The sequence below is a fragment of the Heterodontus francisci genome, chromosome 27 (assembly GCF_036365525.1).
Source record: "Heterodontus francisci isolate sHetFra1 chromosome 27, sHetFra1.hap1, whole genome shotgun sequence".
Taxonomy (NCBI): Eukaryota; Metazoa; Chordata; class Chondrichthyes; order Heterodontiformes; family Heterodontidae; genus Heterodontus; species Heterodontus francisci.
The window spans coordinates 56,309,074-56,323,894 of record NC_090397.1 but is presented as its reverse complement, the minus strand read 5'-3'; the positions used below and the strand labels follow the sequence as shown (position 1 = coordinate 56,323,894).

At 44.6% G+C, this 14,821-nt stretch overlaps 1 protein-coding gene across 5 annotated transcripts in view; it reads left to right on the top strand.

The window, feature by feature from the left end:
* The window catches only part of LOC137384839 (peroxisomal succinyl-coenzyme A thioesterase-like), a 49,291-nt gene that overhangs the window by 26,324 nt on the left and 8,146 nt on the right, over positions 1–14,821 (top strand). For all 5 annotated transcript variants that reach the window (XM_068059397.1, XM_068059396.1, XM_068059395.1 and 2 more), the window contains 2 exons: positions 10,812–10,892; positions 11,003–11,144. In XM_068059397.1, the coding sequence (XP_067915498.1) occupies positions 10,812–10,892; positions 11,003–11,144 (223 nt within the window). The remainder of the gene's footprint in view (positions 1–10,811; positions 10,893–11,002; positions 11,145–14,821) is intronic.

The following is a 14,821-nucleotide window of genomic DNA, read 5'->3' as shown; positions in this document are numbered from 1 at the left end:
GGACAGGCTTTGGGGAGTCAGGAGGTGAGTTACTTGCCGCAGGATTCCTTTTTTTATTTTATATCTGTCTTCATGTTAGAAGACACAACGAGTATCCCAAGAATAGTAGAAAATCAAGAGGCAAAAGAGAAGGAGGAACTTAAAACAATCATTATCACTAGAGAAAAAGTACTGGAAGAACGTCTGGGACTAAAGGCTGACAAGTCCCAGGACCTGATGGCCTGCATCCTAAAATCGTAATTCCCTAGATTTTGGAAAGGTCCCAGTGAATTGGAAAACCATAAATGTAACATGCCTATTCAAGAAAGGAGGGAGACAGAAAGCAGGAAACTATAGGCCAGTTTAGAGCATGGCTACCCGACCCGAACTCGACGGGACCCGACGACATGTGTCGGATTCGGGTCAGGTTGCTCTTCCAGGGCCGACATTCGGCTTGGGTCGGGTTGGGCCGGGCCGGACACGGTGACAGCCAGGACGTCAAGGCGAGATGCACTCCACACTAGTCTGCAGTGAGCGATTCTATCCGAGGTAGACCACAACCTCTTTTAATATAATCAACTTTAGTCCGGTGGTCGGGTTGGGACTGGCAAGGGAAAAAATGAAAGGGCTCAGGTCGGATGTGGTTCTGTCGGGCTTGGCTCGGGTTTCATTTGCAGACCTGAGCAGGCCTTTAGGCCAGTTAGCCTAACGTCTGTCATTAGGAAAATGCTCGAATCCATTATTAAGGAAGTAGTAGCAGGCCATTTAGAAAATCATAATGCAATCATGCAGAGTCAACGTGGTTTTATGCAAGGGAAGTTGTGTTTGACAAATTTATTCAAGTTCTTTGAGGATGTAAGCAGGATGGTGAAAGGGCACCCAGTAGATGTAGTGTATTTGGATTTCCAAAAGACATTCAATAATGCCACATGAAAAGTTACTACACAAGGTAAGAGCTCTTGGTGTTGGGGATAATATGTTAACATAGATCGAGGATTGGGTAGCTAATCGGAAACAGTGAGTCAGGATAAATGGGTCATTTTTAGGTTGGCAAACTAACTAGTGGAGTGTTACAGGGATCATTGTTGGGGCCGATATTTACGCCGATATTAATGATTTGGATGAAGGGACAGAATTTTTTTTTATTTGCAGATATTACAAAGATATGTAGTAAAGCATGTTGTGAGGAGGACACACAGGGCTGGATTTTGTGCTCGGTTTGAAGACGGGTTCTATGGCGGGGGGGGTGCAGAAAGGGGTGGGGGGGGTGCGCTAGAGAATTGGTGCAGATTTGTCTGCCATGGAATCCAACATAGTCATGCCGTTTTTCGATTTTCTCGGAGGTGGCGAAATTCCATGGCAGCGCCTCCAACGCTCTGCGATGACACCGTATTTTAAATATGTTAAATACCGTTTTGCATTAATTAGAATGTAATTCGCCGAGATCTTACCAGCTGTTGGCAATCTTCTGCATGACGTGTGGCACTCGCGTGCCTTCAATTTCCTGCCTTTGAAAAGCTGGCACCACCGAGACGAGAGTCCTCAGTGCCTGCAAAGGTTAGCTAAATTATGCACTGTGATCCTGTTGAATTGTTTTGACATCGGACATTGCTACTAAGGTCAATCTGTAAGTGAGTGTTGGAACTCTGCAAGTGGGTACTATGGGGGGGTGGAGAGGAAACTCTGCAAGTGGGTACTATGGGGGGGTGGAGAGGGAACTCTGCAAGTGGGTACTTTGGGGGCGGGGGAAAGGGGAACTCTGCAAGTGGGTACTATGGGGGGGGGAGATGGGGGGCAGGGTGGAGCTGGTGGAGGGTTGAACTCTGCAATCCAATATCAGGAGACACCATAAATGGTGCCACCAATGCCACCCTGCCACATGATTTGGTGGGGGGGGGGTGACTGCCGTCATTATGCTAAGTGACTGCCCATCATTTAATAATGGCGCGCAGGCAGGACAGCTGATATTTTGCGCACCCGCCACCACTCCTGGTGGTGTGATAACTAAATCCAGCCCAAAGTGTCTGCAAAGAGATATAGATAGGTTAAAAATTTGGCAGATGGCGTATAATGTGGGAAAATGTGAGGTCCACTTTGCAGGTAAGAATAGAAAAGCAGAATATTATTTACATGGAGTGACACTGCAGACTGCTACAGTACAGAGGGATCTGGGTGTCCTTGTCCATGAATCTCAAAAAGTTAACATGCAGGTACAGCAAGTAATTAGGAAGGTAAACGGAATGTTGGCGTTTATTGCAAGGGGGATGGAGTATAAAAGTAGGGAAGTCTTGCTACAACTGTACAGGGCATTGGTGAGACTGCACCTAGAGTACTGTGGTACAGTTTTGGTCTCCTTGCATTGGAAGCAGTTCAGAGAAGATTCACTAGGCTGATTGCCGGTGTTGTCTTATGAGGAAAGGTTGAGCAGGTTGGGCCTATACTTATTGGAGATGAGAAGAATGAGAGGCGATCTTACAGAAGTATATAAGATTCTGAGGGGGCATGACAGGGTAGATGCTAAGAGGATGTTTCCCCTCCTGGGGAAATCTAGAACTAGGGGGCACAGTTTCAAAATAAGGGGTTTCCCTTTTCAGATGATGAGGAATTTTTTCTCTGAGGGTTGTTAATCTTTAAAATTCTCCTCTGCAGAGAACAGTGGAAGCTGGGTCATTAAATATATTCAAGGCTGAGTTAGACAGATTTTTGATCTACAAGGAAGTCGAGGGTTATGGGGGCAGGCAGTGGAGTTAAGACCATAATCATATCAACCATGATCTAGGAGGGGAAGAAAAAATTAGAGAGGTTGAAGTAGAATTTGTAAGAAATGGAATATATATACAGTTCTTAGGGTCCTTGATTGACGTGAAAGTCTTGGAGTCCTCCCTGGGGCCAGGTGAACAACTTTGGGCTTGCTTCTTTGGTACCAGAAGGCCAAAGAGGGGCTTTGTCTGTAGTCTTGAAGTTTAAGCTGCCAATGTGAGTTCCCTGGGACTTCGCTGGAGAGAGAGATAGAGAGAGACTTTTCTTCTGCCAGTCCAGTTACAGTCTTTCTTTTCTGTGAGGCGCAATTCAAAAATCTCCAGTCTTACCAGCAACTAGATCATGTGACCATCTCTTTGTTTAAAACAGCAATTTCCTACAGGGCTGTTGGATTTTAGAGCCTTCCAGACATACTCGGTGGGGGGTGGAGTTTTGGCTCTTACAAAGTCAAAGGCTGTCGATGTCTTTTGATCATCACTATTGACAAAATCCATCTCGCCATTTGAATCAGTGAGCACTCCTATTGGCTCTGTATTCAACTGTGTCTCAGCTAGTCCTTGTCTTCTCAGAATGTAAATGTGCAACCATGTTTTCAGCTGGGTAGTTCTGCTATTTTAAACCAGTTATTTGCAATGTCTGGTTAAAAAAGTTTCAAGCAGTGTCCCATATGACAAAGTTAATGTTTCCATTTGGCAGGTTTCCTTCTAAGGAATGTTTCCGTCTAAGAGTCAAGCTAATTAAAAAGGTGTGAACACAAAGAAAGCATGTCTCCCAGATGGTTAACACATTGTACTCAGTATAGTGGTTTGAATAGGTGATTTCCAGGAACTTGCTGAGAGGAGCTATAAGAACTATGGTGTTATCTTTGTTTTAAGCAGTTAATCTAGTTTGTAAGTAATGTAACAACATCAGAAAATGCTGGTAGTCCCTTCTTTTTATTCATTCTTCGCAGGTGAACTCCCTGGCAAGGCCAGAATTTATTGCCCATCCCTAATTGCCCTTGAGAAGGTGGTGGTGAGCTGCCTTCTTGAACCATTGCAGTCCATGTGGTGCAGGTACACCCAGAGTGCTGCTGGGAGGGAGTTCCAGGATTTTTACCCAGCGACTGTGAAGGAATGGTAATATAGTTCCAAGTCAGCATCTAAGCAAAACAGTGTGGATGCTGGAAATCTGAAATTAAAACAGAAAGTGCTGGAAATACTCAGCAGGTCTGCCATCATCTGTGGGGAGAGAAACAGAATTAACCATTTCAGGTCTATGACCTTTTATCAGAACTCTTCTGACTTGACAGACCTGAAATGTTAACTCTCTTTCTTTCTCAACAGATGTTGCCAGACCTGCTGAGAATTCTAGCACTTTCTGTTTTAGTTCCAAGTCGGGATGGTTTGTGACTTGGAGGGGAACTTGCAGATGGTGATGTTCCCAGGCATCTGCTGCCCTTGTCCTTCTAGGTGGAGAGATTATGGGTTTGGAAGATGCTGTCGAAGGAGCCTTGCTGAGCTGCTGCAGTGCATCTTGTAGATGGTGCACACTGCTGCCACTGTGTGGTGCTGGTGGATGGGGTGCTGATCAAGCAGGTTGCTTTGTCTTGGATGGTGTTGAATGTTTCGAGTGTTGGAGCTGCACGCATCCAGGCAAGTGGAGAGTATTCCTTGTGCCTTGTAGATGGTAAACAGGCTTTGGAGAGTCAGGAAGTAACTTATTCACCGCAGAATTCCCAGCCACTGACCTGCTTTTGTAAACACAGTATTTATGTGGCTGGTCCAGTTTAGTTTTGGTCAATGGTAACACCCCCAGGATGTTGATGTTGGTGAATTCAGCGATGCAAATGCCGCTGAATGTCAAGAGGAGATGGTCATTGCCTGGCCCCTGTGTAGCATGAATGTTACTTGCCACTAATCAATCCAAGCCTGAATGTTGTCGAGGTCTGCTGCAAGCAGGCATGGACTGCTTCAGTATCTGAGCAGTCGCAAATGGTACTGAACATTGTGCAATCATCAGCGAATATCCCCACTCCTGACTTTATATTTGAGGGAAGGTCATTGAAGCAGTTGAAGATGGTTGAGGCTATGATATTGCCCTGAAGAATTCCTACAGTGATGACCTGATGCTGAGATGATTGGCTTCCAACACCAACTACCATCTTCCTTTGTGTTCAGTCAGCAGGTCTGACAGCATCTTTGGAGAGAGAGACAGAGTTAACATTTCAAGTCCATGACCTTTCATCAGAACTGGGAAGAGGTAGAGATATAGTAGGTTTTAAGCAAGTGAAAAGGGGAAGGATGGCAAAAAGAACAATAGGGAAAGTCTGTGATGGGGCGCAAGACAAAAGCGTTGGTAGTGCATACCAAAGGAGTGGGAGGAATGGGACAAGTGAAGAAACAAAAGATGTGTCTAGAGGAGGTGTGAATGGCAGAATGAAAAACAGCTGCCGTTCAAAAGCGTGTTTCACCCCGAGATGAGACTCTGACCGCATATCCGTGCCATCACTAAGACCGCCTAGTTCCATTTCCGTAGCATTGCCCCACTGCGCCCCATCTCAACGTTTTCTGCTGTTGAAACCCTCATCCATGCCTTTGTTAGCTCAAAACTTGACTATTCCATTGCACTGCTGGCTGGCCTTCCATCTTCCACCCTGTGTAAGCTTGAGGTCATGCAAAACTCTGCTATTCATATCCTAAATCATACCACATCCCTTTTACCCCCCTCCACCACACAGAATTCTATACTATTATAAGTAGGATTTATGAAAGGCCCTTTTTCTTACAATACTGTAGCTACAAGAGCAGGTTAGAGGCTGGAATTCTGCATTCAAGAAGCTTGACACCATCCAAGACAAAACAGCCTGCTTGATCGGCACCTCATCCACCACCTTAAACATTCATTCCCTCCACCACTGGCACACAGTGGCAGCAGTGTGCAACATATACAAGATACACTGCAGCAACTCACCAAATCTCCTGTGGCAGCACCTTCCAAACCTGTGACCCTACTGCCTAGAAGGACAAGGGCAACAGATGCCTGGGACCACCACCACCTGCAAACTCCCCTCCAAGCCATAGATTATCCTGACTTGGAACTGTATCACTTTTCCTTCACTGTCACTGGGTCAAAAACCTGGAACTCCCTTCCTAACCGCACTGTGGGTGTACCTACACCAGATGGACTGCTGCAGTTTAAGAAAGGGGCTCACCACCACCTTCTGGAGGATATTAGGGATGGGCAACAAATGCTGGGCCTTGCCAATGATGCTCACATCCCATGAAAGAATTAAAAAAAAAAGCATTCCTTAAACCATTTTTGCCACATCCTGAGATCTACACTCAACACCATACGCTGCCACATGTACACTCGTGAGCTCTCTCTTAAGCAGTGCCGTCTCACTCTATCTCAAAGCTGTCCTGGTTCAGAGTCTCATTTCATCCTTTGCCTCATCCAGAACTTTCACAAAAAAACTTTTTATTTTCCTTTCAGATGTGAAGGTTCGCATGCTTTCTAACAACTCATGCGTACCAATACCCTTCTTCCCCATCACTTCCCAATGACCCCATCCCTTCTTATCTTGCTATGTATTCACAATACCCTCCAACCTTCCTCTCTCTGACCCTAAATGATCTGTCCCTAGCCAAATCCTCAGCTTCATCTCCTTACATCCCTTCCTCTGAATTTTGAGGTCGGCATGACACTGGGCTCTTCTTTCATCACCTTCACCTCTGCACCCACTCCTTTGACCAGGAGTCTTCCTTCCACTCAGCAGATCCTTTTACCCATCTCCAGTATTCTTCCTCCACCTAGACCCCTCCCTCTGGCCTCATGCCTTCTCTTGATCTTTTCATTGAGAACTGCCAGCGTGACGTTGGCCGTCCCATTTCTCTGCTCCCCTCACTCGCTCTAACCTGTCTCCCTCTGAACTTGCAGCACTTTGTTCACTCAGGTCCACCCCTAACATCGTCATCAGACCTGCTGACAAGGGTGGTGCTGCTGTGCTCAGACGTACAGACCTTTACCTAACAGAGGCTGAGTGCCAACTCTCTGGGCACTTCCTCCTACATCCCCCTGGACCATGACTCCATCACTGAGCATCAAGCCGTTGTTTCTAGGACACTCATTGTCCTCATCTCCTCTAAAGATCTTTCCTCCACGGCCTCCAACTTCATAATCCACCAACTCCAAGCAGCCTGCTTCTACCTCCTTCCCAAAATCCACAGAACTGCCCTGGTAGACCCATCATTTCAGCCTGTTCCCGCTCCACTGCACTGATTTCTTCCTATACTGACTATATGTTTTTTCTCCCCTTGTCCAATCACTTCCCATCTACATCTGTGACTTTGCCGATGCCCTATCTCACTTATGTTTCAGTTTCCTGGCCTTAACCATCTCATTTTCACCAGGGACATCCAACCGGACCGTCTGAGAGTTCTCTGCTTCTTCCTTGGACGGAGGCCAAACCAGTCATCGTCCACCACCACCACCATTCTCTGCCTGGCTAAACTTGCTCTCACATTGAACAACTTCTTTAACAACACTGATTTGCTCCAAATAAAAGGTGTTTCTGTGGCTATCTGTATGTGTTTTAGCCTTTTTGTGGGCTATGTGAAACATTCTTTGTTCCAGTCCTACTCAGGCCCTCTCCCTCATCTCTTTTTTTTTTGGTACCTTGGTGACTGTATCAGTGCTGTTTCCTGCGCTTTCCCTGAACTGGAAAATTTCATTGACTTTGCTTTCAGTTTCCATCCTACTCTCAACATCACATGGTCCATCTCTGACTCCTCCGTTCCCTTCCTTGATTTTTTAGCCTATCCCTAGAAAGATAGACATTCAACCAATATTCAGTATAAGCCCACTGACTCCCACAGCTACCTTGACTACACTTCTTCACACCCTATTTCCTGTAAGGACTCCATTCCATTCTCCCAGCTTCTCCGTCTCCATCGCATCTGTTGCTCATTTGGCGAGCCGGTGCAGACACGATTGGTCAAATGGCCTCCTTCTGCGCTGTAAGAATTCTGTGATTTTGTTCGGACAATGCAACCTTCCATATTAGCGCTTCTGATATGTCTTTTTCCTCAACCAAGGAATCCCCCCTGCCCCTGTGGTTGACGGGGCCCTCGACTGTATACTTTCTATTTCATGCACTTCTCGCGCACCTTTCCCTCCCTCCCAGAACCACAAAAGGGTTCCCCTTGTCCTCCCCTTCCACCCCACCAGCCTCTGTATTCAACAGATAATCCTACACCATTTCTGCCACCTCCAGTGTAATGCCACAACTAAAAACATCTTCCCCTCCCCTCTCCTTTCAGCATTCCGAAGGGACAGTTCCTTCTGTGACGCCCTGGTCCACTCCTCAGTCACTCACAACACCTTCCCTTTCCTATGGCACCTTGCTATGCTAGCACAGGAGATGCAACACCTGTCCTCCTCCTTCCTCCCTTTTCACCGTCCAAGGCCCCAAATGCTCCTTCCATGTGAAACAGCAATTTACATGTAAAACTTTCAACTTAGTATACTGTTTTCACTGTTCACAATGTGGTCTCCTCTACTTTGCGGAGACCAAACACAGGCTGGGTGACCATTTTGCCGAACACCTCTGTTCAGTCTGCCCATGTGATCCCAAGCTTCCAGTCACCTGTCATTTAAATTCACCTTGCTCTTACTCTGTCCTGTCTGTCCTTGGCCTGCTGCAGTGTTCCAATGCAAGCTCAAAGAACAGCACCTCTGGGGGCACTTTACAGCCTTCTGGGCTCAACATTGAGTTCAACCATTTTACGTCCTAACCTCTGGCCCTATTTTGTTTCATGTTTCTTTGTTGTTTTTTTTTCTCGTTTCTGTATTGCTTCCTTTACTTTGTGTTTGGGCGCCAGCTATCCTGCCATTCGCACGTCCTCTAGGCACATCTTTGGTTTCTTGTTCCATTACCACTCCCTTTGGCCTTGCATCATGATTTTTTTTCATTTAATCTGTCCTGCCCTATGATTGATCTTCCCTTTTTGTTCTTCTTCCCACCCTCCCCCTTTCACTTGTTCAAAATCTGTTACATTTCTAACTTTCCCCAGATCTGATGAAAGGTCATTGACCTGAAACGTTAACTCTGTTTCGTTCCCCACAGATGCTGCCAGACCTGCTGAGTATTTCCAGTTTTTATTTAAAATTCTCATCCTGGTTTTCAAATCCTTCCATGGCCTTGCCCCTCCCTATCTCTAATCTCCTTCAGCCCCAGAACACTCATATCTGTGCTGCTCTAATTCTGCCCTCTTGAGCACTCTGACATTAATTGCTCCACAAATGGTGGCCGTGCCTTCAGCTGCCAAGGTCATAAGCTCTGGAATGCCTTCCATCAATAAAAACATAAGAACTAGGAGCAGGAGTAGGCAATTCAGCCTCTCGAGCCTGCTCCTCCATTCAATACCATCATGGCTGATCTCATCTTGGCCTCAACTCCACTGCCCATTCTCCATAACCCTTCAACCCAATTCTAATTAAAAATCTGTCTATCTCCTCAAATTTACCCTATGTCCCGGCCTCCCCCGCACTCTGGGGTAGTGAATTCCACAGATTCATGACCCTTTGAGAGAAGTAATTTCTCCTCATCTCTGTTTTGAATCTGCTACCCCTTATCCTAAAACTATGACCTCTTGTTCTAGATTGCCCCAGCGGAGGAAACATCTTCTCTACGTCTACTTTGTCAATCTCCTTAATCATCTTATACACCTCAATTAGATCTCCTCTCATTCTTCTAAACTCTTGAGAGTAAAGGCCTAAACTGCTCAATCTCTCTGCATAAAACAAGCCCCCCATCTCTGGAATCAATCTAGTGAACCTCCTCTGAACTGCCTCCAATGCAGCTACATCCTTTCTCAAGTAACCAAAACTGTACGCAATACTCCAGGTGCGGTCTCACCAATGCCTTGTACAATGCACCAACACTTCCCTACTTTTATACTCCTTTTCTTTTAGCAATAAATGCCAAAATTCCATTTGCCTTCCTTATCACCTGCTGCACCTGCAAATTAGTTTTCTGCGATTCATGTGCGAGGACACCCAGATCCCTCTGCATCGAAGCACTCTGAAGTTTCTCTCCATTTAGATAATTTGCTTTTCTATTCTTCCAACCAATATGGATAACCTCACACTTATCCACGTTAAAATCCATCTGCCAAATTTTGGCCCATTTATCTAATCTATCCATATCCATTTGTAGATTTCTTATTTCTTTATTGCAACTTACTGTCCCACGTATTTTAGTGTCATCTGCAAATTTGGCTATAGTACCTTCCATCCCTGCATCCAAGTCATTTATATAGATTGTAAATAGTTAGGGCCCGAGGACCAAACCCTGTGGCATCCCACTAGTTACATCTTGCCAACCAGAAAAAAAAACATTTATCCCGACTCTCTGTTTTCTATTGGTTAGCCAATCCTCTATCCAAGCTAACAAATTGCCCCTAACCCCATGTGAACTTACCTTGTGTATTAACCTTTTGTGCGGCACCTTATCAAATGCCTTCTGGAACCTCTCCAGCCTTTGGCTTATAAGAGACTAGGTCTGCTTAGGGATACTTGTCTGGTCATAAACACGGGAAAGTTGAGTATGGTTTGTGGAAGTCCAACTGTAACACGACATCCATATTAAAACTATTTTTAATATACAATAAAGTGTCTCTTGAAGTACCTCATATGCATGGGTAGCTTGATTTCAACTTGTAAATTAGCTATTAAAAACTGAAATCTCAGATAGGAATAGAACGTAATTTTTCACTTGTAACACCCAACTGCATATAATCGGAGAACCAAAATTTCAAGTCAGTTTTGTCTATTGGAACTCAAAGATTTTAATGACATTTGTTGCAAATTCGTGCTGCAAAACAATTGGTTGAATTCAAAAGATTCCTTTTTAGGGAAACAAAGGCAGAGAAGATTCTGAGGTGAGGTAGCTTCCAAGGTCTCAAATGGCAGTCATATTTGGATATTTCTATTTTCTCATCCCTGCCAGATTTTGCAGTTTAAAGACTTGATACACCTGTATAAACTGTTGTTAACTCCCCACTGAACAAACTCTTGTGTTTGATTGGCAGGTTGATAAAATCAGATGCCCCTTGATGCTTATTTTTGGGGAGGATGATCAGAACTGGCCTGCAGCTGAATCAGCCATTGAGGTAATTGCATATTATGCTCAATTTTGTGATGAATTCATTGATTTATATATGTGATTTGAAGTATTGACCAGAAATATTGAAAAGTGTTCATGGTTACTTTTCAATTTCAGATCCAGAAGATGATGAAGAATGCAGGAAAGGATCACTTGCTCACAACAATCTCATACCCTCAAGCCGGACATCTGATAGAGCCTCCATATAGCCCCCACTGCAGGGAATCCAAGTTTAGGATGCATTCCTTGAACAGAACAGGTGAGCTCATACGAAAAATGGAATTAAACCTCTGAGTACTGATGCACTATATTATATTACTACTCATAATTCAAACATTTTTAGGTAGTCTTATCCTCACTAGTTAGATCCAAAGAATAGTCGTTTAGTAGTACAGAACTTGAGTGTTGCTGAGATTAGAGACATGTTGAAGCTTTTCATCTTGCACTCATCTGGACAATCCACAAGAATACCAATGTAAGGGAAAACAACAACTGATACTGCATGAGAAGAGAGTGCTGATTGGTTGGCAAGTGAACTCTGGTAGAGGTGTTGCCATGGTGAATGCACCAGTTTACGGTGACTGAGAGTTAACTGCTAAGCTTTGTTTAAAATTTAAACCAGACAGCTTGACTGGTCAAGGCATTGTCCTGGGGAATGAACCAGCAAATGACTGTCACTTATTTTGTTCAGCTAAAACAGGCACAATGTTTGTACATATTCTTTTGTCTGCAAAGAACAGGGCCCTGTGTATTAATATATGTAGCTTCCAGTATGCACAAATGTGCCACACTACGAGCCCTACTGACAATCTTAAATTGGTTGTCAAGGTAATTCTTAGCACATTCTGGATTATTTAGCAAATGTTGTCCAATCGCAGAATCACATCTATTGTTGGACACTGTGTTTTGAGTTTTGCAAGCACTGGCCGGTTAGGTACGGCTTGTATCTTGCCCATTGTGTACAGCAGAAGGGACCTATTTGATGCGATCCGCCAGTCTTTGGGACGTACAGCCTATATATCTAACATCACACTGGCGTTGAAATTCATATATCACATTACTCATTTGTGTGATAGGCAGAACGTCTTTTTGGCTTGACATTATGAACTTGGCAACTCGCACAGTTGAGTTCAGTTTTAACAACACCTTGTATGCCCAAATAGATGGTGTTGCCATGGGATCCCCTCTAGGCCCAGCTCTCTCAAATATCTTTGTTGGGTTCCATGAGAAACGTGTCCTTGATGGAATGTCACTAACCTCCTACCTCTTGCATGTTTCTGATATGTAGATGATACGTTTGATATATTTGAATCCACAGCTGCATGCAATAATTTCCTTACACGTCTTAATGGGCTCCATCCTGCACTCAAATTCACCTTTGAAATGGAACAGTCAAATGAGCTCCCTGGATGTACTAGTTGAGAAATCTCTTAAGGGGTTCTCTACCACGTCTACCGCAAACCTACCTTCACTGGTCAATACACGTGTTGGGATTCTTACAGTTCCACACGCTAGAAGATTGGCCTTATTGGCAACCTCATAAATATGGCCCGAGCCATTTGCTCACCATGCACGCTTGATGCTGAAATAGGGTGAATCAAAGACATCCTACATGATAATGCCTACCCTGATCAGATCATTTCTCGTTGTATATCACGCAAACTTAGGAATGGGCCTAAGGCCGTATTTTTCGGCCCTGAAAAGTACCCTGGAAGGGTAATGTATCCCAAAACATTGAGCAACAGGTAAAGCTAGCTGTTTCACGCTGCTACTATGCAGTAGCAGCACGTGTAGTGTTTGCCACTAACAGGATGCTGCCGTCAAGCCAAAAGGACGTCCTGCCTATCACACAAATGAGTAATATATGAATTTCAATGCCAGTGTGATGCTAGGTATATTGGCCATATGTCCCAAAGACTGGCGGATCGTATCAAACAACATGTCCCTTCCGCTGTTTGCAACAGGCAAGTTACAGGCCGTACCCAACCAGCCCGTGCTTGCAAAACTCAAAACACAGTGTCCAACATTAGATGTGATTCCACGATTGGACAACATTTGCTAAATAATCCACAGTGTGCTAAGAATTATGCTGACAGCCAATTTAAGATTGTCAGTAGGGCTTGCAGTGTGGCACACTTGTGTGTACTGGAAACTACATATATTAATACACAGGCCCTGTTCTTTGCATACAGAATATGTACAAACATTGTGTCTGTTTCAGCTGAACAAAATAATGACAGCAATGTTTGTACATATTCTGTATGCAAAGAACAGGGCCTGTGTATTAATATATGTAGTTTCCAGTACACGCAAGTTTGCTGGTTCATTCCTCAGGACAATGCCTTGACCAATCAGAATCAAGCTGCCTAGTTTAAATTTTAAACAAAGTTTTGCAGTTAACTGTCAGTCACTGTAAACTGGTGCATTTTCCATGGCAAAGCCTCTACCAATCAGGGCTCACTTGCCAACCAATCAGCACTCTCTTCTCATACAGCATAAAGTTGTTTTCCCTTACATTGGTATTCTTGTGGATTGTCCTGAGGAGTGCAAGACGAAAAACTTTGACAACATAACTCTATTCTCAGCAATACTTAAGATCCAAACAAGTTAGTCTACCCATAAGTGTGTTACATAGCAAAGTGGTAATGGCTTTGAGTGGTTCCCTTCTGTGATTGGATAAGAATTCAATTTGGATACACACCGATGTATTTCATAAGCATTCAGAGTCATTTATTTACACATTGTGTGTTTTCCTAATTGTGTCTTGCGTAAGCACGATGTGCAACCACAGATTTCCTAGATTCTCTTTAATAGAGGGCATATCTAAATGAAGAATTTTTAAAAATTATTTCGTGGGATGTGGGCATAACTGGTTAGGCTAGCATTTATTGCCCATCCTGTATTGCCCTTGAGAAAGTGGCAGTGAGCTGCCTTCTTGAATTGCTGCACTCCTTGGGGTATAGGTATACCCACAGTGCTGTTAGGAAGGGAGTTTCAGGATTTTGACCCAGCGACCATGAGGGAACGGTGATATAGTTCCAAGCCAGGATGGTATGTGGTTTAGAGGGGAACTTTCAGGTGGTGGTGTTCCCATGCATCTGCTGCCCTTATCCTTCTAGGTAGTAAAGTTCACGGGATTTGAAGGTGCTGTCAAAGAAGTCTTGGTGAGTTGCTGCAGTGCGTCTTGTAAATAGTACACTGCTGCCACTGTGTGTAGGTGGTGAAGGGAGTGAATGTTGAAGGTGATGGATGGGGTGCCAGTCAAGCGGGCTGCTTTGTCCTGGATGGTGTCGAACTTCTTGAGTGTTGTTGGAACTGCAGCCATCCAGGCAAGTGGAGAGTATTCCATCACACTCCTGACTTGTGCCTTGTAGGTGGTGGGCAGGCACTGGACACGGGAGGTGAGTTACCAGCCGCAAAATTTCCAGCTTGTGACCTGCTGTTGTAGCCATAGCATTTCTGTGGCTGGTCCAGTTCAATTTCTGGTCAATGGTGACTGCCAGGATGATAGTGAGGGATTCAGCGATGGTAATGCCATTGAACATCAAGGAGAGATGGTTAGATTCTCTCTTGTTGGAGATGGTCACTGCCTGGCACTTGTGTGGTGTGAATGTTATTTGTCACTTATCAGCCCAAGCCTGGATCTTGTCCAGGTTTTGCTGCATTTGGACATGGGCTGCTTCAGTATCTGAGGAGTCGCGAATGGTGCTGAACATTGTGCAATCATCAGTGAACATTTCAATTCAGACCTTGTGATGAAGGGAAGGTCATTGTTGAAGCAGCTGAAGCTGGTTGGGCCTAGGACACAACCCTGAGGAACTCCTGCAGTGATGTCCTGGGACTGAAATGATTGACCTCCAATAACCATAACCGTCTTTGTGCTAGGTATGACTCCAGCCAGTGGAGAGTTTTCCCCCAATTCCCCATTGACTCCAT